The sequence below is a fragment of the Channa argus genome, chromosome 21 (assembly GCF_033026475.1).
Source record: "Channa argus isolate prfri chromosome 21, Channa argus male v1.0, whole genome shotgun sequence".
NCBI classification, from domain to species: domain Eukaryota; kingdom Metazoa; phylum Chordata; class Actinopteri; order Anabantiformes; family Channidae; genus Channa; species Channa argus.
This window is the reverse complement of record NC_090217.1, coordinates 7811952-7835217: the sequence shown is the minus strand read 5'-3', so window position 1 is coordinate 7835217 and position 23266 is coordinate 7811952. Positions and strand designations below refer to the sequence as shown.

Below are 23266 nucleotides of genomic sequence, written 5' to 3'. Positions count from 1 at the left end.
GGACTTTGGGTTCGCATCACTTGGAAATTATCTTCAGAATCCATCTTTTAAAGGCCTGTATTAACTTGAGCAATAGTTCACAGTTAGTGACTGGTTCCATTGTTCATATTGGCACCTGACTGTTGTTTTAGGACATACTTGAATAAAATGTGAACTTATTCGTTAAGGTGTGTTTCGACTTTCAAACAAATGTTATTTCCCTACAAGTAAAATTAATGGCCATTTAAGTGTATGTATGTATGTATGTATGTATAAGTAAAAGTGTCTAAAAGTTGTTATTGGTTGGTGAGAACATGACACCATTTGTGTGGTTCCGTCAATATTAAGATTTTGTACATACAAAACGTCCCTGTCTAACAACTTTTTTGTGTTATAAACACAGTCACTCATCTCACCCTAAATGACCTAAAACACCCCTTTGTATTTTCCACTGGCTGCTTACTCGAGATTAGAGGCGAAGTAAGCAACCTGATATCATTTCCATTTCTCTTTTCCAATTTCCCTCTTGCTCTCCTCATCTTTTAATCCTACTCCCTCCTCCTGTTCTCCTGCCCTCCTCAACTCTTGACCATTCCTGGTGTGTCGGACCCCCTGCAGCATTTTTAGGCAAGTATTCTCCTCCTGTGCTTTACCTCTTAACCCCTGTGTACTTCATACTCTCACATTAAAAGCAGACTTTGGATGTAACTTTACATACTGACTTTTGATTTGATTAATAAAATGTGGTGTTACTCACTCGTGAACACCAAAGCATTTTATTCTCACTTAGTGGCTCCTGATAAATAATGACAATCCTGTTACAGTGAATCAAGCCATCGTCTGCTCCGAGAAGCAGTGTTTCGCATGCAATGCGTGGCCACACAGCACGTTACAGACGGTGTGCGTGTGTGTGTGTGTGTCTCTCTGTGTACGTATGTATTTAACCCCCCACCTGTTTCAAGGGCCCTCAGATGTGGTTTTGGCAATAACCCACTGTAGCAGGAAGAACAGAGGACAGTAATTTTGCATTATTTAAAGGTGAAGCTATAAAGGGGAAAGCTGTGAGTGTGCACTAAAAACATCAGTCGTATCTTTTGTTTTCTCTTTTTTGACTCACTTAGAGTTTTACAGCCTTGTTAAATAACTCCTAATGAAAGCCAGGATCTCTCCTAACACACTAACCTTCATCTCCTCTGGATTTCCTGTGTGCTCTGTTTTTAGTTTCATCCGAAATTTTCACAGAACATTTTTAAGCTCCGTAGTTTATCTGAAACTGAAGCATGACTGTCAGAGTCAATACAGTGGTCAACTTAAAAACGTACCCTGTCCTTAATGTTTTTGTCATGCATTTGTTAAATCTTTTTGGATGTTTGTCTTGTGTTTGCCTGTGTGTGAGATTGATTCATGCGAAAATCCATTCACAATTTACATGGATCTTTGCTGCATGGATTAGATATTTTATCAATTCGGTTGTTCATTAAAAGCTGCTCGAGAGTGCAAAATATATATGCAGTCATCACTCCCCAATTCTTCCTGCTATCCATCAATACTAAATACTTTGTTGGATGTCGGATACTTTGTTGTACATACGTGGTGACTGAATATCAAAGAAAATCCACATGGGTGCAATTATTTCCCAATCATGACCACCAAAGAGGACAAGGAGTAGCCCATGTCGTCATGAGAAATTTTGCTGTACAGTATATTCAACATGTGCAACATGTGAATGTCAAAGGAAAGTTAAGTTTATGAACTGCGGTTAATGTTCCTCACTTCACTCGGATGTGCTGTATCGCAGTGCAAAACATCACTGCAGTGCAGTAAGCCCACAGATTTACTATATCACCAAAAGAATGCTAATATTAATGGTAAAACACATCTAAATCATAACTTTAAATATTTCTGACCACATTTTAAGCCTCTCTTTGTGTTCTCCATCAGCACAGATTCCATTTACATCCAAAGACCTAAAACCCTTTGTTCAGAATGCAATATTTCTATTCAGGACTCGCTCTGTGAATAAAATATTGTGTCACCTCTAACCTCTGTGGTTTTACCCTGTCTTCCCCCACCTCTTTCTTTTCCCTCTCGTCTTTACCTCCCTGGGGGATGACTCTCTCGTTCGCTCACTTTCTCTCTGCTGGGACTTTTTTCCACACCAGGGAAAAATGGCAAGTATTTTTTTTTCTTTACTTTCATCTCCCTCCTCGTTTTCTTGAGCCTTGTCGGCCCTTTACCCAGCATGTCTGGCCAAGTCTATTCTAGTCCTTTTTATTTACGCCTGATTTTTAGCTGTTTTTGCAAGAATGTATTCTTTATACATTTACATTTATGTGCGGTGTAAAAGAGTCAACATCTTCAGTGGAGTCCAAGCTTCAGTTAGTCCAATTTTATGAGTTATGTGGTAAATGTAGCCTTTGGTTTTTAATTTACTTATTTTCTCTTTTTTAATAACTACCATTTTGTTAGCATCCACTTTACAAAGCTACCTTGCATTTTACATTTTTGAGACATTAAGCATAAAATATTTTTAGTGGGATGTGGAGGAAATGTTAAATACGTGAAGCTAAGGAGCTGATGTTTTTCTGCTCAGGTCTGCCTAGGGATGAAATCTAATTTCAGTTTTTGGTCCATATTGGAATTCACTTTTATTGGTGAACTGTTTAATATGTAACAGGTGTAACACTCTACCCAGTGGAGCATCGTCTCATCTATATACAATGGTTCTTTCAGCTTAATATGAACTGTCTCCTATTAACCTGGGTGATAGAGAATCTCATCATACTTTATACCTTTCCCTAGTTTCTGAAAGCCTGCTGGCGGACAAGTTTGATGAATACGGCTATACATTTATTGCACCGAGGTAAGATGGAATGTAGTTTATTTGTAGATTACATTTTCAGAAAAAAAGCATTTTTCTTACTTATAACATGGCAAGTGTGACTCAGTATAGATGATTATTTTAATCCTGGGATTAACCTTTATTTCCAGTAACTTTCCTTTGTTTTACACAGGATGTACTGTAAGGACTTGAAGCCCCCGGACAAGAATAAAAACAACACAGAGTTCCTCATGGAGTTCAATGATTATATTGACGTAAAGACACCCAACAACCCAATGTGTGAGTAGAGTGAAGAAATATTCTCTTTAGTATCTCTTTCCACCTTCCATGCTCCTGGTGTCATCGCGTTTCCTTCAAGAATCAGAGATTTAGTTGTATACATGTACCCTGCAGCGCAGGTTGACTTCATTTTCACGACAGAGTTCTACTTACAACTCAAAGAGCAGCTAAATTCTGCAGAATTTGCTGTAGCAGGTATATGTGAACAAATTTCAGCCATCTGGTTTGGTATTAAGGTGTGCAATGAACATTAAATGGAAGAGCGCCAACCAAAAGCCCCAGAGGTCTCTCTGTCTAGTGAAATACAGGTCTGGCTCGATGGTTTGGTGTGCATGACCAGGCGGAGCTTTGTAATGTGGGACCCCTGTGTTCGTTTTACCCATTTGATGCTAACTCTAAAAGTCTGACCATCACACGCCTGAGTGCACATGTGTGAGGCTTGTCGGCTTAGATGTGACACACACGCTCTCACACAATATTCACCAGTAATATGCCTTCCACAGCACACCTATAGCCACTCGACCTCGTCCAATTACTGTGTGTTTGTGAGAAAGAGCAGGACACGTCAAGCCAAGAGCATGAGCGGAGCAATAAAACACAAAGTAGGGGCCAGTGGACCTTCCCCAAAACATCTGACCAATGCATTAACATGCTTCCCATTGCTTACATACATTCATTAATATGCATCACTCTCTTTTTTTTCAAGTAGACTAAAGCAAAAAGTCCCGGAAATGTATAAAGGAGCTAGTTTTTTGTGTCCAATTCTGTAAGATGATGGTTTGAATTTACTAAATCACTTCAAACATGTCAAATTGATCAATAAAACTTTTCACCCAATTGAAATATTACTTTCACCATTATTAGCTGCTAGTTTAATGGAGTTCATTGGCAGCACAGAGGGAGAAAGAGGAGTATGGCCCATGTGGACTATTGGCAGCCTTACTATCGTTACACGCTTTACTTGGTTAAGCCACTGCAGTGGCGGAGAACTTGAAGTACATTAGGAATTCCTGGGCTGCCTCCAATAAAGGATCCCTAATGAAAACCACTGCACAAGAAGGGAAGGTGGGGTAGCAGGGAAATAAAGTGTTACACCAGCTGTTTTCTCTGATGTGTGTGGTGTGTCATAAAGGTTGGAGGAGGTGGAGCGGGGGATTGTATCAACGAGCCTCAATGTTAATGGACTGAAGCAGGTCTTCAGACGGCTCAAAGAGATGAGCATGGCCAAAAAATGCGCTTTATCACCTGTTATGTTAGTCATGTGGTCTCGTTGGATGTCTTAAAAAATAATTCGTTAAACCAACCCACCACCAACACCTTAACAACAAGAGGGACATTTATTAAGAACTTTGTGAAATTGAATGCATGTTTCAATCCCTCAGTTTTATTGTAAGATTGTCAGTTCTGAGCGACAATTTTTTTCTCTGACTTTTCTTTTTTATTCAACTTTGGGAGCTATATGGGTGCTTGTAAGGTTAACATGGTGTCAACTGAAACTTATTCGCATGTTGCACAAAATGTGCAATTCATTTCAGAATGCGTAAAAAAAATGTAAACGATAAAATATTTTAAACTCCCTATATAGTTTTTTTCTGTTTCTGTAGATCCTATCTCTTTTTTCCTTACTTTTCGTTCCTTCTCTCTATTTGCTCAGATTATAATTTTTTTTTGCTGTTGGTTACTGATGTTACTTAGGCATCTTACATTACCACATCTCTGGTATTCAGACAGGCAATAAGTCTGAAACAACACAACTGACAACATCATCAGTTACTTTGCTTAAATAGGTAACATGTTAAGGTTTTAATCATAAGTTTTTGCTGTTTAGGCAATGTAGAGCTGGTGAACCGATTGCTCCTGGATGCTGGCATCACGTCAGATCTAATCAAGATTTGGAAAGAGAACAAGTTGCAGTAAGTAAACACCAATATTTTGCTCACTTTACCATTTACAGTTCTTTGTGATCCAGCAAAACAATCCGAAATGTGGCATCAATTATCTACTGCTTGGTACTTTGTAATGAATGTCCAAGTGGATAAACTGAATACAGATGATTCCACTATTTCAGTATCACCAATAAATGTCATATAGCCATAGAGCACATTCCAGATTTTTGTAACAGTATGTTTTATAGCTTTATGTGCTCTGTTTTTCAGGCAAGGTGTCTTGGCCAGATTTGTTGCTACTGATGGAGGGATCACTCGCGTCTACCCTAAAAGGTACAAAACAAAATGTTCAATGCTGAAGGCAGCAATGTGATTTAGGAGCATGGGAAGAAGAACTGTAGATGATGTTTAGGTTATCCAGAAAAGGGTTCACATGAAGTCCTTTATGCCGTGTAAGTAATAGCATTAAACCAAGATCTTCTGAAATTTAAACATTCATTCAACCATCTACTGGTTTTTTGTGTCTGCTTCATCGAGGTGAGTAAAGCTCCCCATAGACCAATATCCTTATGTCCCTGGCTAATTCTTCTGTTGGATCTCAGGACTTCCCCAAGGTAAATGGTGTGTATACTGTCTATATAATCCGTTAATGGATACCCTTTAAGGTTCTCTTTGGTGTCATCACCCTAATTAAATCATCACACCATTACAACTGCCGCCTTTCAGTTTCAGAGTTTGTGGTTCTACTCTGATCTTCCTCCAGATGTCTAAACTTCTCACCCCTATTTAAAAAGACACAGTGGCATACTGGACATGGCATCAAATGCCTGAACAGCTAGAGAGCCTTAAGTGTAAATGGCCGTCAGAGCTACTAACAATCATTCAACAGCTGACGCTACTGACAAGGTGGCTAAAGATAAAAGGGTTGGATTGTCTCACTTTAGTCATTCCTACTACAAAATTGAGTTCCATTATTTTTAAATAGTGTATCATGGTTGTACACTACTAACATTGCTGCAAATTGGTGCGGTTTATATTTTTAAACACATTTTGAATATTCTAAATAACTTTCATGACAGATTTATGTAATATAAGATCGTCTTTATCGTAATGCTTTTTGCGTTGTGTGTTAGGAGTGTAGGAACAGGAACGCAACATTTAGCATTTTTCAACACGGAGCGACAGTGTGAAAAAAAAAAAAAAAAAGGACGGCCAGGAAAAAATAAGACTAAAAAACAAACTCAAGAGTGATGCCTCCCAGTGCAGATGTTTGAGGGTTATTTAGGGGTAGTAAAGCCAGAATCAACAGTAGTAGAGGAATGTGGGGAGCCAGGCAAGAGAGGGACAGAGCAAAACAGAGGAGTAAAATGAGGACCGGGGCCAAGCTGTTGAAGACCTGAGATCTGTTTTACAGAGTAGAGTTAAGCATTATATCGCTTGAGTTTTTGTTTATTCAGAAGTGCTCAGAGGTCTATCACCCACCCTGTTGCCTTTAGAACCAAGAAGGCTTTGGACCAACAGCTTCTGAGCAGAAATCAATATTTAAAAGATGTATCAGGTTCATCTCAGAACAGAGTTGTGAAAAAGTATATAAACTGCAAAAAACTGTGCTTTAGCAATATGTTCACAGAGGATTTTGCCAAGTGGAGGCTTGCTGTATATGGAAAGAACATTGACAAGAGATTGTGAGTCAGAGATGGCCTTCTTCTAAGTTAATGCTTGTATTTTGCCATTAAAATAAATTGACATCACTAAAATGCAAACTTGATGCCAAAGCAGTTTAAAGAGGACTCAAGAGGATGCCACAGTTAGTTCACTGGAGACCACAATTAACAGTGATCACAGGGTTGTCAATTTGCTGAGTAAGTGAATTAGTCAGAATTTGTCAACGTAAAGAAATATTGTAACATACACAAATCTGTTATAGAAGAGAAAAATGTGTTCGGATATGGGTCAGTAATTACTAAAAGTATCTGCGTGTTTTCTCTAAGAATATTTGATTATGACATAACTTTGTGTGTGTGTGTTGTTTTGTAAAAATGTGTTTGACAGTGCTGGGCTTAGCTGGAAAGAAGAAGCAGAGACGTATGAGTCAAGCTTCTACAAGCGTAGTTTGGACAATGATCTGTACATCTTCACTCCAACTCCCTACCTTGCTAAAGAAAATGGTAACAGCCACTGTGTTGAAGTGTGTTATCTGCATGTGCACACACTGTATATGCTAGACATGTGTGTTCTTTTTCCACCTTCTTGCAGCAAGTGACGACTCAGTCCTGGTGAGCAGAGCAGTAAACCTCAGGATTGATAGTATCACACTTAAACCAGCTGGTAAGGACACACACATAAAGGAAGAGAGCTGCATGTAGTTATACTTCTCATATTTTAAGAGGACCCTCTCATTCTGCCACTTACACATAAACACATGCTCTCGGAGCTATGTGTCTAATTTACACCCCTACATTTGCATCTACATAGCCTTTAAGCTATTCATGTCTTTTTTCTGACACATTCTCACAGGCTTTTATTTAAAAACTGCTATTCTTCTTTTTTCAGTTTCTCCCTCTCCCTCTGACATATACACACAAACACACACACAAACCACACATCAAGTTGTCTGCTCTCTTGTGATCCGTGGCCAAGTTAGCATTTTCTAAGTTCAGAGAGTAAAGTTGACACAGGGTCCAATATGATCTAGATTGTCTGGCTTTTTGTGTTTTATCCCAGTTGTCGGTGTGCAGTTGGACATCAGTACCTGGATGGCAAGTTTCATAAACACCACACAGAGGGTGAATGTGAGTACACTCTGTCTGGGTGACACATACGCACATGGTCTCACACTTAATCCAGACAATGGCTTTCGTTGTTCTAAGTAATCTACTGGGTTTTCAGTGCAATGATGAAATCTGTGGCTGTCAGAGAAATGATGAGGTAAGACGTTCAATTGTTTATTTTCACATTTTCCAAATATTAGTATGGTTAAAATAAAGTTCCAGCTTAATCATCTTTTTGTGATTCCAGTATGTGGACTGTGTCATCCTGGATGACGGGGGCTTCCTGGTGATGTCCAATAGAGATGAATATATTGACAAGGTGGGCATGAAGCATTGTCATTGTCTGGACTGTGAGATGACTGACTAATATTTCACTCTTGGATGGTAAATAAATGTTCCACGTTTTAATAACCCAACTTTTATTAAAAGCTGTATGGTTATGAAAAATGGCACTGCCTGCTGTTAATGCATTTAATTTAGTAATAATACCATAAATGTCAGTAGTCCATGAATAAATGCTTGAGCCTTCAACTTTGCAGCAATAAATGTGATTAAGAAATTAATTAAAAGTGTTTTGATTATCATGTTATATGTAGTTTTAGTGTTAACACATTTTTTTAGATTTTGGTCCAGATCATTTTCTAGAAATATGGGTTCAAAATTTTCAAATTTTCTCGACCTGGCAAACCAAAAACTGTTGTGATTTATGACTATAAAGCATTAGAAAAGATCAACGGCTTTCGGCTTGTCCCTTCAGGGATGGGATGGGACTCGAACCTACGCCCTAGTGTATCCCAACCCAATGCTCTACCCATAAACCATCAGGGGTAGAGCATTGTTCAATTCCCGTTCAAGCCTCCTTGAATAAGACAATAAATCCCAACTGAGTTGCTCCTGGTGGGTCAAGCCACCTGCATACAGTAGCAGCTCTACCATCAGTATGTGAATGTGAGCAGTGTAAAAATCCTTTTGTGTGGATAAGATAGAAATACAAAGTAAGTGCAGATATTTACTAAATGAAAAATGACTGAGTATGTGCTTTCACTCTCAAAACATTATTTGAAGTGCTCACTAACACTATAGCACATATTTACTGTAGCTTTATTGAGGCACTGAAATCAACAATATTTATTTTATATCCTACATGAGCACATTTTTTCATAAAGGTTCATATGTTCAGCAATACCATAATAGCAAATTGTAATTAGCATTAACCTCAATGACCCGAACAAGACTTAATTAATGAATTTGGCTGTTCTTTTGCTATTGCTGTGTATACTAACACACACAGTTAGAACACTCATTTATCCCCACTCCCAATTGCCCTGTGATAAACGCTGAGAGCGGGTTCATGCTGTCATGTGAGTAAATGTTTCTTCATGCGGCCCTGGCTGACTCCTTCCTAATCAGGGCTGGGTGTGCACTGGATAAATCAGTCGCCCTCTGAAGTTTGGCAGCAGCACTAAAACCCAGGAACCCGAAGCCTTGTTTGGAAAATGCTGCGTGCCCTCAATCATATTTCCTAAAGGAGCTAATTTTCTCTCTCTTTCTCTCCATCTTTATGTCTTTCTTTCTCCAGCTCATTCATTTTCTTTCTTGAAAAACCCTCAGAGAGTTTGCGGCCAATGGGGCTTTAACTGTTAATTAATTATTTGTGTTACTGCGCAGGGAAAGAAGAGAGGGCTCCCTGTACCTTATTGATTGCAAGATTTATATATAATTTGGCTGGAAGGCTAAAATGCAATGTGTGGAGTATAGCTTGTTAACAGTGGCTGTACAAAGTCTAGGGAAAGGCATAGTTTGCATTTCCTCACACACACACATTTATGAACATACATACTGTAAATAATGCAATTCCTCTTAACACCCCACACACAAAGTCATACAACACCTACGAGATGCCAAGACAAACGACTTCCTAAAAGTAGGAATTTATAGTTGCCCGGTGGACGGTGTTAATCAGATTAAAGTGGTCCATCATCCTGGTTTAGGAATGATTTACTGTCTGTTTGACTTTGTGTGTGTGTGTGTGTGTGTGCGGACATTTGCTGCATTTTCTTCAAACATATACATGTTCTTGTCTTTTTTGCACATGCACAAGTAAAACAATTTTTACACACTGCAAAAGAGAAATATGGAAGAAAGCCACTACATTTTTTTATACAATGTGCATTTTAATGTTTTCGCTCAAACAGATGGTTTAACATTTCTCAGTTTACGCTACTTTGAACTAATTTTCCCCATGAAGTTGTGAGGTCGCACGGCAGTAGTCTGGTATGGCGATGGATGATGGTGTACAATAATGTGAGTTTTAAAAGTGTGTTAATGAGGATTATCTGTGTAGGAATCTTTGCAAAAATGAAAGACATGCACAGGGTATATATAGTGGTTTATGACAGGTAGTTTCTACTTTTCTTATGGGTCAGCTCTTAAAAATTTAGACCTCTGTGTTGGAGTTTAGAGAATATCAAAGCATTTATTCTGAACATTTTTGCAGATGGAAACTAAAGGTTTGCCATCAGGCCATTGCCTAGTTCCTTTTTTTTCGCCTCATGTTCCAGAAGCAGCCTAATACAGTCATGGGCCAGATTATTTTCTGTTACATTGTTCAAACCTTCTACAATTGATACTCTGAATGTGTGGTTTGCCTGAAGCGTACTATAAAAGTGCTTTACATTTTCAACCTCCTCTTCCTCTTTCAAATAGATTGGAGGTTTCTTTGGTGTCATTGATCCCGTCCTAATGAGAAGCCTGAATGACTCCCTATTCACCCTTAAGAAGACCTATGACTACCAGTCGCTGTGTGACCCCAAGAAAGAGAGCAAAGCAGCTGCAGGCCTGCGATCAGTCTATGTGGTGAGTTACATAAGCCAGAAAAACATCCACACACAACCTAACTCACACACATTTAGGGAATTACATGTGTACAACCCAGCTTACATGTTCACACATTTTAATATGCATACATATACATTAACTCATTTCCCAGCATCAGAATACAGGCAGATGGAACTCCACATGCAGCCATGCGTACTCATACATGCTTCCTAACATACATCCAAATGTTCATACACACATGCACACACAATCTGTCCCTCACTGGGGGACCATAAATCTGGGTAGAGCAGATGAGAAGGGAGGCAGAATGTATGGTGAAAGCGTTAGAGTGGGAGTTGCAGTAAGAGTAACAGGATTAGGTGGTCTAACATGCTTGTTTAATACACCGAGAGATTTAGAAAGGGGCACTGTTTTCAGCGTTTACAAAACCGTATGTACACAGCTCGGAGTAAAATGATGCACACTGACAATGCAATGTGCCAATGCTAATAGGTACTAATGACCCTCTACCTAGTGCTACAAGTGGTGCTGAGTAGAAATTCACGTGAAAGGCAACACACGAGTAAGACTACGTAATTTCCCGACTTGGATAACAAATGTGTACAAAATGCTGGATTGACTAAGGTGAGATGAAAGATGCCGATATCTTCTGATCAAAGGCACTGTCAGCAGTTTGTGATCCCTCTAAAACGGTTAGTTAAGACTCCTCAATGATTCATCTACTGCAGAGAAAGGATACAGCACTGATTTACCAAAACAAGGCCCTTGCATGCTAAGCATAATTGAAGCAACATGTTGGGCCTTTTATTTAAAGTGTGTGCTACATGTTTTCTCACTGGCTCTTTGTTTACATATTTATGTTCGCATCTGTTGAGGAGGATTGTGTTCTAATTTCCTCTCAGAGGGAAGAAAATAAGATCTCTGGCTGGAACTCTTCGTCTCTGTGCCTGGCAAAACTGGATCCAGTGCCGCCACTGTAAACACAAGCAGGATGTTCAGATTGGCTTAACCAGCTTGTAATGATTTGTTAGATGATTTATTATGGACGGTGCTGTCTTTTTCTGATATTAATTCTCATGTTGTTTGTCCCTTTCAGCCCACAATAGCAGATATATTGAGTTTAGGATGGTGGGTGACAGCTGCAGCCTGGTGAGTCCCCGTTTCTGAACCATTTCCAACAGGGTTTGTGTCATTCTGTTTGTCTAATAACAATATTGTTCCGTATAAGTTCTGAATCTTGAATCCTAATAGAAAACAGGCCAATGTCTTCTCTTCCAAAATGGGCATCTAGTATCTATTAAAGAGCTGAAGTGTTTACAAAAACCTTGTCTTGATTTACAATCTGTCTCATTGTCTTAATGTAATTAACAACTTGTTTTACAATATGTTCAGACATTGTGAACATGACCAGACTTTAAAACCATACAATAAGACACTTTTTATTTGAAATTTTAGTCTGTCACCAGCATGTTGTTGTTTTTTTTTTACATTTACGTAAATTAGCAACGAGGATTTATTGTAGATAACACTGAATCCGGGTATTTTTCATCCACTGTTTTTACTGTAGGTCAGTACTGCAACAGTTACTGGTCAGCATCACATTCCCCAGTATTCTGGATGCAGGTGAGTTCCCAGCAATAAAGTAAAGAATAGTGTTCAGAGTTTTTGTTTTTTGTTTTTCAACTTTGACTCTAGACAGTCTAAATAGCCCTAGTTTTGAGCTTTGATAAGGCCTAATGAGTAATTAAACACATATTGTGCATAATTACTTTGATCTGAAAATCTGGTGCAATACTCACCACATGCCAAGAATATGTGAGTAACAGCATTGTTCGCAGGAGCCTCTCTCTATCTGTAGAGGATTGCATGTGTGTTCTATGTTGCACATATTCTGCACCACGCAACAATTGAGTTTGTTGTTGATTTTGTTTTGTGTGTGTGTGTTAATACAGATACTAATACCTTAACTATGTTATATTACTGATAATAGACAAAAAAAATAAATAAAAACTTGGTGTGTAAACTGACTTTTACTGGGGAAGGTAAAAGTTAGTTCTGTGTGTTGATTGGTTTGTTTATAGGTGCTTTCTTGTGTTTGTTCATACTGCTTGTCCATTTATTTATCTATTTACACTTGGTATGATTGGGATTTACAGAATGTGATATTTGAGCAGGGTAGAGTAGTATGACTTTGCACAAAGTAGATCGAGTGTCCTTTTGTGTACATGGATTCACAATCGGAGTCAGGCGGCCAGCTCTAGATTAGCACATTTTTTTAGTTAGAACTTAATGGTTTTGATGATGAATGTCCTTAATAATCGCCAAAGTTCCAAAGCATGAGCTGAACATATGTAGAAGAAGTTACACAAAAAATAATTTCTTGTGTTTTTCTGCTCTGTCAACTCTGTTGCAAAAATTTCCAGTGGCTCCCAGAGACCATTTCTGGGCTTTTGCAAAAGTGCTCCCAGCGGTCCTACACATTACCATTAGGTTTAACCCTCTGCCCAACTGCTCTCGTCAGGAGCAGTTGGGCAGAGGACTTTTACAAAATCAAAATTCAAAACAAAGGGGAAAGTAATTCGTTTTTTTTTAGATAGGACAAGCCTCACTCCATACGGTTATCTGTATCCTCAACACCATTACTGTGGCTGCTTTAACAGCACCAACACGGACGATAACGGTATAAACGCACTATATTGCAATTTTAAAAAGGAACGATGGAGAAGACAGGTTGGCTACATCTGTCAGTAGTAAAGTTTGTCATGTCCACTGTCTTCTTCCCGTTTTCGTTCACATATGTATGCCTGGATTTAAAAGATTTCAAACAATAGACATGTAAAACGATGTGCAGTTGTTTGTGTTATGTGGCCTCTGCCTGTAATGGCTAACCTTTAGCCATGTTAGCATCTTTCAGTTCATTCTGATTTTATGAGCCACAACACGAATGTTTTAATTCAATCTCAACACACATATCAAGCGAGCTGTTTTCAGCAAATAAAGCACTGACGCCCACTCAACTACTTGCCCTCCATCAAACAAAAAAGTTAGCAACTAGCTGGACAAAATTAGGTAGAAGAGCTGGAGAAGAGCTTTTCTCAGGAGTTAAAGTAGAGTTACGGATGGACTTCGTAGAGAGGCCAGACAGAAACCCCTAAATGAATGATAGCATTGCACTATTTCTCCTAGACTGTGTTCTACTAAAAAGTTTGGTTTCACCTTTATAAAGTTTTTTGCTCACCCCGAGTGGCCATAATTCAATTGATACTCCATCAGATTGATATATTTTGAGACAGTCCTTTATGGCAAAAGCATCAGCAGGAAAATATTCATATTAATACTGGACTTTAATGCTTTGATGTTTGTGGGATTATGTGATTGTGTTTCCTTCTGCAGCTGAAATGGATGATGAAATGTCAGATGCCATGCTCAAAGAGGTCTGCATCACGGAGCAAACTCAGTTCTACTTTATGAACAACAACCTGTCTTTCAGAGGAACAGTTGACTGCGGAAACTGCTCCAGGTAAAAGCTTCAAATCTCTTTGAAATCAGGCACATAAAATCTACTCAAAGAACCTAGTTAAGGTGCAAGAATCTTTCCTGACCTCCGCCGATATGTTTTCATCTATGAGACATGAAGTCTCAGAGCTTAGGGAGGGTTGTAAAAATTCACATGCCATGAAGGTGAAGTCAAGTCAAATGTATAGACCACCGTCTTTGGCCTGTTAATGTGTGTGACAGTGCACGTGTGTAAACGTAGGCCATTTTAAGGCCCCCCCGTGCCGGCTAATGGAGTGCCTGCCCGCATGCCGCCCAGCGTTCCTGCACATTAGCCGCACACACGTTTCTTTTTAACGATCGCCATAAAAAAGCAGAGAAAATCATTTGTGTACCAGCGACATGTGGGTTTCAGTAAAGGTCTTAAGGACAGTGGGGTGGCACAGCAGTTTGGTTCACCCATAGGAATAAAACTTGATTGAGCAACCCACAGTGTGCTTTGTGCTAAAGACTGTGTTACTAAGTTTTGTATGAGGAATAATTGTTCGCTTTAGCTTCAGCTCCTTAGTCAAAATGATATTAAAGCAACAGACCAAAATCAGCTTATTCCTTTCGTTGCGTTCTGGTTAAATGTTCAACTTCCTGCATCGCTTGTGAGCATGTTGTAGTGAAATTTTATCTCCATCTTTCCTGGACTCAAGCCCATGTGTCAACAACCTCTCTTATGTCTCTTGTGCATCTCCTTGTCTCCAGGCTCTATCACGCTGAAAAGCTGCCCAAAACAAACCTGGTCTTTATCATTGCTGATGCAAAACTCACCTGCTCATCTTGTGATGCCAAGGAGTTTAAACAGGAGGAGGAACCATGTATCCTTTTACTTAATGCAGCTATCATCAGGCGGAGAACATGTACATTTGATTATGTGAACAGATGTTTAAACAAGATAAACATGGATAGACTCAGATAATGACATGTAACTGTTTGCTTGTTTTTTTTTTTATCTCATTTTTTCAACTTCTGAAAGAACATTGCAGTAAACAAGAGAATGTTCCTTCTCCAAGCTTCTGTAAAAGGGTTTTTTTCCATCATTCATAATTCTCACTACTCACCATTTCCCTTCTTTGCATCTTCTAAATCCCATATCCCTAATAATCACTGAGCTTTTCCGCAGCAATTGACATTCATAATTTGATCCAGAATTCAGATGTGACTGCACTGGATGCCGCGTGTGTCTGTATGGCAGATGGTATTGTGGAATACATCTGCTAAATAGCTTACAAATAAATCTGCTGTGTTCTCTCAAGTACGTAGAGCTGTGGTTAATTGTGGATCAAGCATCATGGAAAACACAACGCACAAAAAATGACTGTTACATTGTTGAAATATTGGTCAATGTCCAAATCCACAACACTTAAGTGTATTTGTTCACTATTACTAATGCAGAATGTCCTCGAAATTGTGTCATGTCCCTGACCTTTCCCCTTAAGCTGACGGTCCCGATCCCTGTGAGCTGGCTCAAAATCCTCGCTACAGGAAAGGGCCTGCAGTCTGTTTTGATAACAATGAACATGTAAGTTGCTTTAATCAGACCTGGACCAGTTCAGGTAGTGAACATTTTGAACAAATGTTTTACCGAACGTACTTTGTGTAGGGTTTCATGTGCAATGTTGCCAAGCTGCTGAACACTGAGACTAATTCTGCTTTATTGGTTTCATGAGAATTAAACAAGTTGGCAGAAAATCCAGCCTGAAATTGGAAAAGCCTTTTAAATTGTATTTTAAAGTGTCTACCCAGAGGCTACTGTTTGGGGGTTTCACTGTTAAAATCATTTGAGTCATTTGAGAGCTTTAATCAGTTTTGTACTTTTAGCACTAACGCAACTGTTAGAATCATCTGTAGCGGAACCTGATATTTTATTTGAAAACTAAAGGCAGTGTCGGCCAATATATATGTATAATGTCACTGTTTCTTTAAATTAGTAAGTGAATCCCATGATTTTATCTGAATGTAATATAATTACACTGGCATTGATGGAGTTAAGACAAGGGCCAACATTAGTTGGGAATCATGTGTCTGGGCACCAAGAGAGTTAAACTGAAATAATGACTCATTTAAGCTCTGTTTTGGTTTTTAGCAACTGTGTAGCTGCTAAATGCTCTGCTGTATTTGGCCGCTAATCGCTGACTTGCTGGATTATGAGAGCTATGAGAACACAAATATTCAAAAATCAGGATCTAACAGCATTGTCGAGCTGAAGGAGACATCAGGCCCTTTGATAGTACACACAGTCCTCTGAGCCGTTGTTATTGTAAATATATTTTCAGCTTTAAACACAGAACATCGACAACAACATTTTAATCACTTGGGAAAGTATTCAGAGCGTAAAAGTACAACTAGCAAATGCATCTGAAACTAGTTGGATTACAGTTAATATACAGTGTATAATATATATAATATAATATTCATTTAGTGTCTGTAGCACTATGAAAGTAGTTGCCAATTTAAATAACTTTTTAAGTTATTCCAGTGTGGGACAATATCATCATTAGTGTCTTTCCGTAGTGCATGTCACTGCTTTCTTTATTTTTCCTTTCTGTCTTTTTTGTGCAATCCCTTCAAAGCTGTATGTGTGCAGATTTCCCACGCAAAGACAAAACAGTTGGTTGTTACTCTACTTATGAATAACTAAGCTAAACAAACATTTTTTAGGTGCAGCTCAGAATCCCTGCATGTGAAACCTCTGAGCTTGAGTTCTCTGTTTGTTTTCACTCTATAGTCTTTTTCCAATGTTAGAGTCTGTCAGTCTCATGAATTATCTCCTATGCTTGCGCTGCTTTGCTCACTCACGCCCTCACACACACACACACACACACAGCAACACACACTCTTCTCACACTTACAAGCGAGTGCATCTGTCTTAACTAAACTAACCAAACGATTTCTTCTACCATTTCTGGCCATATTTATTTTCTCCTTGCTAACACTGTGGACCTTTTGCTGCATGATTCTCTCTCTCTGTTTTCTCTGTTTCCTGCTCTGTGATTGGCTGTTGATGGTTAGGATGAGGCCATGTGCCGAAGGAGCGCAGGCTCCCCATTGGTTTCCTCTCTGCTCATGTTACTGCTGCCACTGTTCATGTGCTGTCTCGGGTCAGTCCCATAACACTAGCTCTTTGTGTGTCTCATTAACTTTTTATCATTATCTTATACTCAATCTAGCTGCCTTTTAGCTCATGCTCCACCACCCTAATGTTTTTATTATGTTGGTTTTTCTCACTTCATATCATCTTGCATATTACCGTTACTTCATGTCTTTCGATTGCTCACCTACTCCTTGTCCTTCTCACATGTCACTCTGTTTCAAACTTTAAACTACCATCATCTGTCTTTATCCGCCCAACTTACCTCCTTATCTACTTCTGTCTCTTTAACCCAACATTGTCTCCATCTCACCTTATTTTAAACTTTAAGCCATGCTCTTTTTTTATCTTTCCTCATCAATCATTTTTCGTCTCAGGCAACAGACTAATGTCTGTTTCTACTGACATTTGATTACTTATGTAGCCAGACACTAGCTAAAACAGACCACTATTTCATTTACACCCAAATTTATCAGTTGTCAACCCTGTTGCTCTTCTCCAAAAGCTCATCAAAACAAGATTATAATAACCTTCTACATTTCCAAATGCTAAGCATAGCCTCCAAAGAGTATCAGTTGCAGATTTTGCCACGATAATGCCTCACTGTTTTCCAGTCAAGTATGAAAAGTCATTGTGCAGCTTTTTTGTATTTTCTGAAATCCCGTTTATCCATGCAGAGATCCAATTTGACCCCCTCTTAGTTAATGTTGCTAGCATGCTGCACCAACATGCTTTCTGTTGTCATATTTACCTTTGTTAAGGGTGGCAGATTTAATATAGAAAATAATTGATTGTTGAAAAGGCTCCCTGATGTCAGACAAAGGTAGGTGAAAGTAGGGTCTAGGGGTTAGCAAATGTCCAGCAAAAAAGTGTTTGTATTGGTTTTAACAAACAATAATTTCACTTCTTTTACTCCCTGCACACCACCAGGAGGAGGACCCTGACTGCGGAGGGGTGTCCGGCCTGAGTCCTTCTCTTTGGCTAATGGTGGCCCTCCAACTGGTGCTGCTCTGGGCTCTGACTGGCTCCAGACACCATGCCATCCTGTCATGACCCTCTACAACCCAATCACACCCTCTGTCTCCCTGCCTCCCTATCTCCAACGTGGCAACCAGCATGCAACGCTGTCACCGAAATGATGAACGCACCATGTGAAGCGCTTGTAACAAACGAAAACCTGTGAGCCCCACATTCTGCCATCTTCCTCTTTTGATAACTAATTTTCAGGGGTTTCTAAAGTGATGTCACCAGGTACAAGGGTAGATGTAACGAAACAGGTATTGGAAGATGTTGGTTTGAACAATAAGAATTCTTCAACCTACAACCATCCTTCATCTCCTCAGTGGTCCCCTGCCAACTGAGATTAGAGGAATTCAGAGATTGATTGTGATCGGCTATTTCCGATCTTTCTCTGGCTTGATGTCACTGATGAAGGAGATCAGACGGCCTTAGAGCATCAGAGGGATTAACATCACGATGGGGGGGACTTGCTGTTTATTGAAGATGCTGAGCAGTTTAAGTTAACACTGCCAGAAACAGCGCTGCCCTTTACAAGCGTATACTTTATATTGAATCGATTTGCAGTGGCTAGTTAGTAGGTGTTTATTGTTTTAAGGTTGGGAATTGGGCTAAGTTTGCAGTAAAAGATGCCAAATTTTTACATAACAAGCTTTTGCCCTTCGTTTGCCTTAGTTGGGTAGCTTATGATAATGTTGTCTCAGTCTGATTTTTAGATCGCACCACTCACAACATTTTCACAGTGTCTCTTAGGGCAATGCCTTCACATTCATCCCCAGTGTTCTTTCATGTAGATAATGTATTTGCAGTGTGGAAATCATGTTCACCATCACGTTCATGCACAGAATCCAATCCTTGCCACAGAGCACCTGCTTTCTGAGTGTATGGGTTTTAACTTTGTAGCTGATCGTCTAATCATCAGCCCTTTTAGGAGTGGTAAATGTATCTGGATTTCCCTCCTTGGTGTTGAATTGAAAACTTTGTTGCCGTAGTGTGATTAACCAATCAGGATGGCGTCTTTTGCGTGCTAAGTGGACAAAATCTCTAGTGCCATGTGTGATTGTGTGAATTAAATGAACCCTTTAGCTTTTAACTATGGCTACTGAATGAGAAGAAGTGTATTTTTTTATTGATTTTATTATTAATAGGTCGTTGGAATGAAGTGTGAGGACAGCATGTTATTACTTTGTTTGTTTTATTATCATCACAAGAAAACTGTTGAGGAGGATATGAAAAATTGTAGTTGACATTTTGGTCAGCAAAAAAAAGAAAATGCTACATTTGTATTCACTGCTGTCACTTTTCAAATTAAATTACTATTTTCTGCACTGGAATTCCAAGTGCAGCTGTTGCATATCTTTATAGTTTTGTTTTTTTACAGTTCTTCTCACTGCGGCTTCTAGCTCTCTGTATTAGTGTGATAGAAATCACTGCACAAGAGCAGTCATTTCATGCTTATGATCTTTCCTATTGCTCAGTTACATTTTCCCAATATAAGTTCTACCTTTCCATTTTGTGTGCTTCCCTTTTTGTATTATTTAAAACATTTCTAACTTAAGCAAGAAAATGCTAATGATTCTAGTTAAACAGTGTCACTGGTGGAAGATTTAGTTTTTTAATGCCAAACCACTGCCCCAGAGCAAAGTAAATCTGCCAAAATAACAAAAAAATAAACCACTTTCAGAGTGAATATATAAATCCCAAATGACAAAATGACTTGCTGTGTTTTTGTGGTTAATTTATGTATTTACTCAGTATTAAGGAAGAAGAGAATGCAATTAGAAAGGAAATAATCAATCAACTGTGACTCTGAATACTTAAAAAACAAGCTTTAAAGTTTGTCTAGAGTAAAATCGATTATTTGTTTGTACATTTGGCTCAAAAAAATGCTGAAAGCATGTGAAAAGTCTGTGATCTATGTAGTACTGACTTTTGAAGGTAGAACATAAAACAGCTTTTCATCATACTTTGGGTTCAGGATTTTTTGGACCAGGCAACATGGCTCAATTGACACACTGGAGCCATAATTAAAATATTATATATATATATATATATATATATATATATATATATATATATATATATATATATATATATATATATATATATATATATATATATATATATATATATATATATATATATATATATATATATATATATATATATATATATATATATATATATATATATATATATATATATATATATATATATATATATATATATATATATATATATATATATATATATATATTATTATATAGATGTTTTTAGACTACACAGTTAACAGCTCGCTGAAATAATAACTTTGGCGCATTGGTGACTTTAATGGATGTGGATGAATCCATGTTAGATCTACTTTCACAAGATATGCCCCGAGCCTTTCAGAGCTGATTTTTATCCAAGTTTTTTTTTTTTTTTATGATTATATAAACTTGCCTGGGTGGTTAGCATGTGGTGTGATGAACTCATATTCATTCATTTCATTCATTCATATTAAGTGTCATTCTTACTTCAAGCAGCTCCACTTAACACTGCTGTCAGTTATTGTACAGCACTATTTATTTAACATACTGTATATTTGTTCCAGTTAAGAACTGACAATCACAGGTTTAAATTATTCATATGTAGGCCACTTTTTGGACCATATTAGTTCACTGAGAATGCAGCAACCTGCCAACAAAGAAACCATTATGTAACAACGTCTTAGTGATATCAGATACTTCTAGGGTACATTCCATGGTTTTACTGCCTTATCACAAAACCCCAATCACCAAATATTGTTAGACCTCAAATGAGCCTTTTCAACTGTTTAAAGTCAAAAACATCAGCAGGACAAGTAATTTGGGGATTTTGAGTGACACTATAAACAACAGTAAAACAAAACCAGGGAGTATATTCTGCAAACAGTGACACATTTGCAGGAAGCTACTCAATTCTGTGGGAAAGTGGAAACCACATGATTAAAATCACCACGACACTTGTCTCTCGCTCTCTTCACAATGATTTTAGGTAACAGGATTTTGAAGCCTTCCTCCAAGTCAGAGCAAGGAATGCTGGTCATTTTGTCCCAAAGCTCCACCACTTCCATTAAACCACCATCATCAGGGACTTTCCAAGTGGTTTAAGGTGCACACTTCACCCTCATTCATTTCCTCCATTTTTGACAACACCCTTCCAACCTTAAAATGTGGTAAAACTAACAACTGTATTTATGCTCCTTTTACTAACACTCAAGAATATCAAGTGCCATATAGGACTCTTATTCTCTTGTGGAGAAAGCTATTATCCTAATACAACATTTATGCAAACTTACTAAGGCATCATGTACGTCTCATAAATTGTTTCCCTGTGCTGCATGGTAGTGGCTGCCAATGTGTTAAAACATATCCAGTGTGCTCCTGCTTTAGTGTCTCGTTGGGATGCATAATAATCTGGGTGTCGGGCATTTTCTTCACTATACGATAAGGTTTGATCAGCTATTACTGCCTTTCTCCTGGGGAGACAGCATTTGGCTCAACCCTGGTTTGAGTCACCTGGGACAACTGATTGACCAGAGTGATACTCGAATCCAAAAATCCTCTGTCTGTCTTCCTGATTGGTTCAAGCTGTGTATAATTCACTATGATTTAAAGACCATTCCAGTGATTTAGTAAGTTTTAGCCAATAAACAACCAATTATGAATAATTGACATTACGGAAGCCACAATAATTTAGCAAAATGTTTTGAAGTGGAGTGCCAGCTAACATCAACAATTTACCAGTTGTTGCTAGGTGTTGCCTTTGTGAGCAAATTAAATGCCAACAGCAGCAATTAGCTCAAAGCTCTGCTGCTCCTAATTAGAGTCTTACAGCCAGTAGCCTTCTGTAAACCCATAATCTTCCTACATTGAAGGCAGCCATTAGCTTTCATTCATTTATTTACTGTGGGATAAGCAAATGGCAGACTTAGCATCATTCTAATCCACCACAGTGAACATAAAATCTGTGTTAATATTGTCATAACAGTACGGAACCATCAAACCAGACATGACCACACAAAGAATGTTGATTAACTTCATGAAATTAAGTGGAAATCAGTGACTGGTTGAAAAAGATAAAAAAAAGTACATCTAAATTTTACATAGCTGCAAAATGCTCAGTAGTGCTGGGCTGTGAAATAAAGATGAACTTAACTCATCTAAGAGCTAAATCTTTGGTTTGGTCTTTGAGTTGATATGAAGTGAGTGAAATTCCCACCTGAAATGCTCCGCCTGGAACCTTTTAGAAATGTGCAGAAACCACTGGAGAGTAACCATGAGCTTCATAGTTGTCCAGATGTTCCAAACTACTCTTAAGTGCTTAAAATCAGATGCTGTCACCTCAGGAATATTATACACTCGATGTGATATGAAGTGTTTTTGATTCTGTTGGTGCTCTCTGTATGGATCGTGTGGGTTGACCTTTTGATTTCTGGAATCTTGAGGATTGCTTACTATGTTTTTTAATGTCTGTCACTTTGCTGCCAGTCTTCGGCAGACGAGTGGCGGCTTGTCAGTCAATCTTCCTCTCCTTTTGGTTTTGAGGCGGGGTCTTGACGGAGACGTCTACCAAGGCCTCCTTCGTCCAACTTTCGGGGTGCCTTGGTGGGCCTCCCTGTTAGTCTCCCTCATCTGTGCTTTAATATGCTACACTTTGGTGGAACCTGATTCCAAAAGAAAAATCAGTTATGTAAAAATTTGTACAAAACCAATGTTCGCAACAAAAAGAAAGAACAACAATGTTTATAATCACAGAGGAAAAATGTGTTTACTCATGTGTGAATAAGGTATATTCAGAATAAAAGTTTATGATTACTATCTGTTGCATTGCATTGAGAGTTCTGGTTGATGCCGATTACTTGCAAAAGGTTTTTTTCACAGTGGATCAGATTTGTGTTACTAGTTCTTGATACGCTGCCAACATTTCCCATCCAAAAATCCAAATATGTGTGAGAATGAGGAGGAAGCACCCTGAGCCTGCTCTCCCAGTGTCTAGC

General features: G+C 38.5%; 1 protein-coding gene across 2 annotated transcripts in view; it reads left to right on the top strand.

The window, feature by feature from the left end:
• Window positions 1-19600, top strand: part of cacna2d1a (calcium channel, voltage-dependent, alpha 2/delta subunit 1a) — an 82879-nt gene extending 63279 nt beyond the window's left edge. For both annotated transcript variants that reach the window (XM_067490120.1, XM_067490119.1), the window contains exons 23-38: window positions 2782-2842; window positions 2994-3100; window positions 4929-5013; window positions 5257-5319; window positions 7039-7154; window positions 7243-7314; window positions 7711-7778; window positions 7876-7914; window positions 8005-8076; window positions 10464-10613; window positions 11692-11744; window positions 12163-12218; window positions 13989-14115; window positions 14844-14956; window positions 15578-15660; window positions 18160-19600. In XM_067490120.1, coding sequence (XP_067346221.1) covers window positions 2782-2842; window positions 2994-3100; window positions 4929-5013; window positions 5257-5319; window positions 7039-7154; window positions 7243-7314; window positions 7711-7778; window positions 7876-7914; window positions 8005-8076; window positions 10464-10613; window positions 11692-11744; window positions 12163-12218; window positions 13989-14115; window positions 14844-14956; window positions 15578-15660; window positions 18160-18282 — 1388 coding nt within the window. In that variant the 3' untranslated portion in view covers window positions 18283-19600. The remainder of the gene's footprint in view (window positions 1-2781; window positions 2843-2993; window positions 3101-4928; window positions 5014-5256; window positions 5320-7038; window positions 7155-7242; window positions 7315-7710; window positions 7779-7875; window positions 7915-8004; window positions 8077-10463; window positions 10614-11691; window positions 11745-12162; window positions 12219-13988; window positions 14116-14843; window positions 14957-15577; window positions 15661-18159) is intronic.
• Window positions 19601-23266: the final 3666 nt, after the last annotated feature.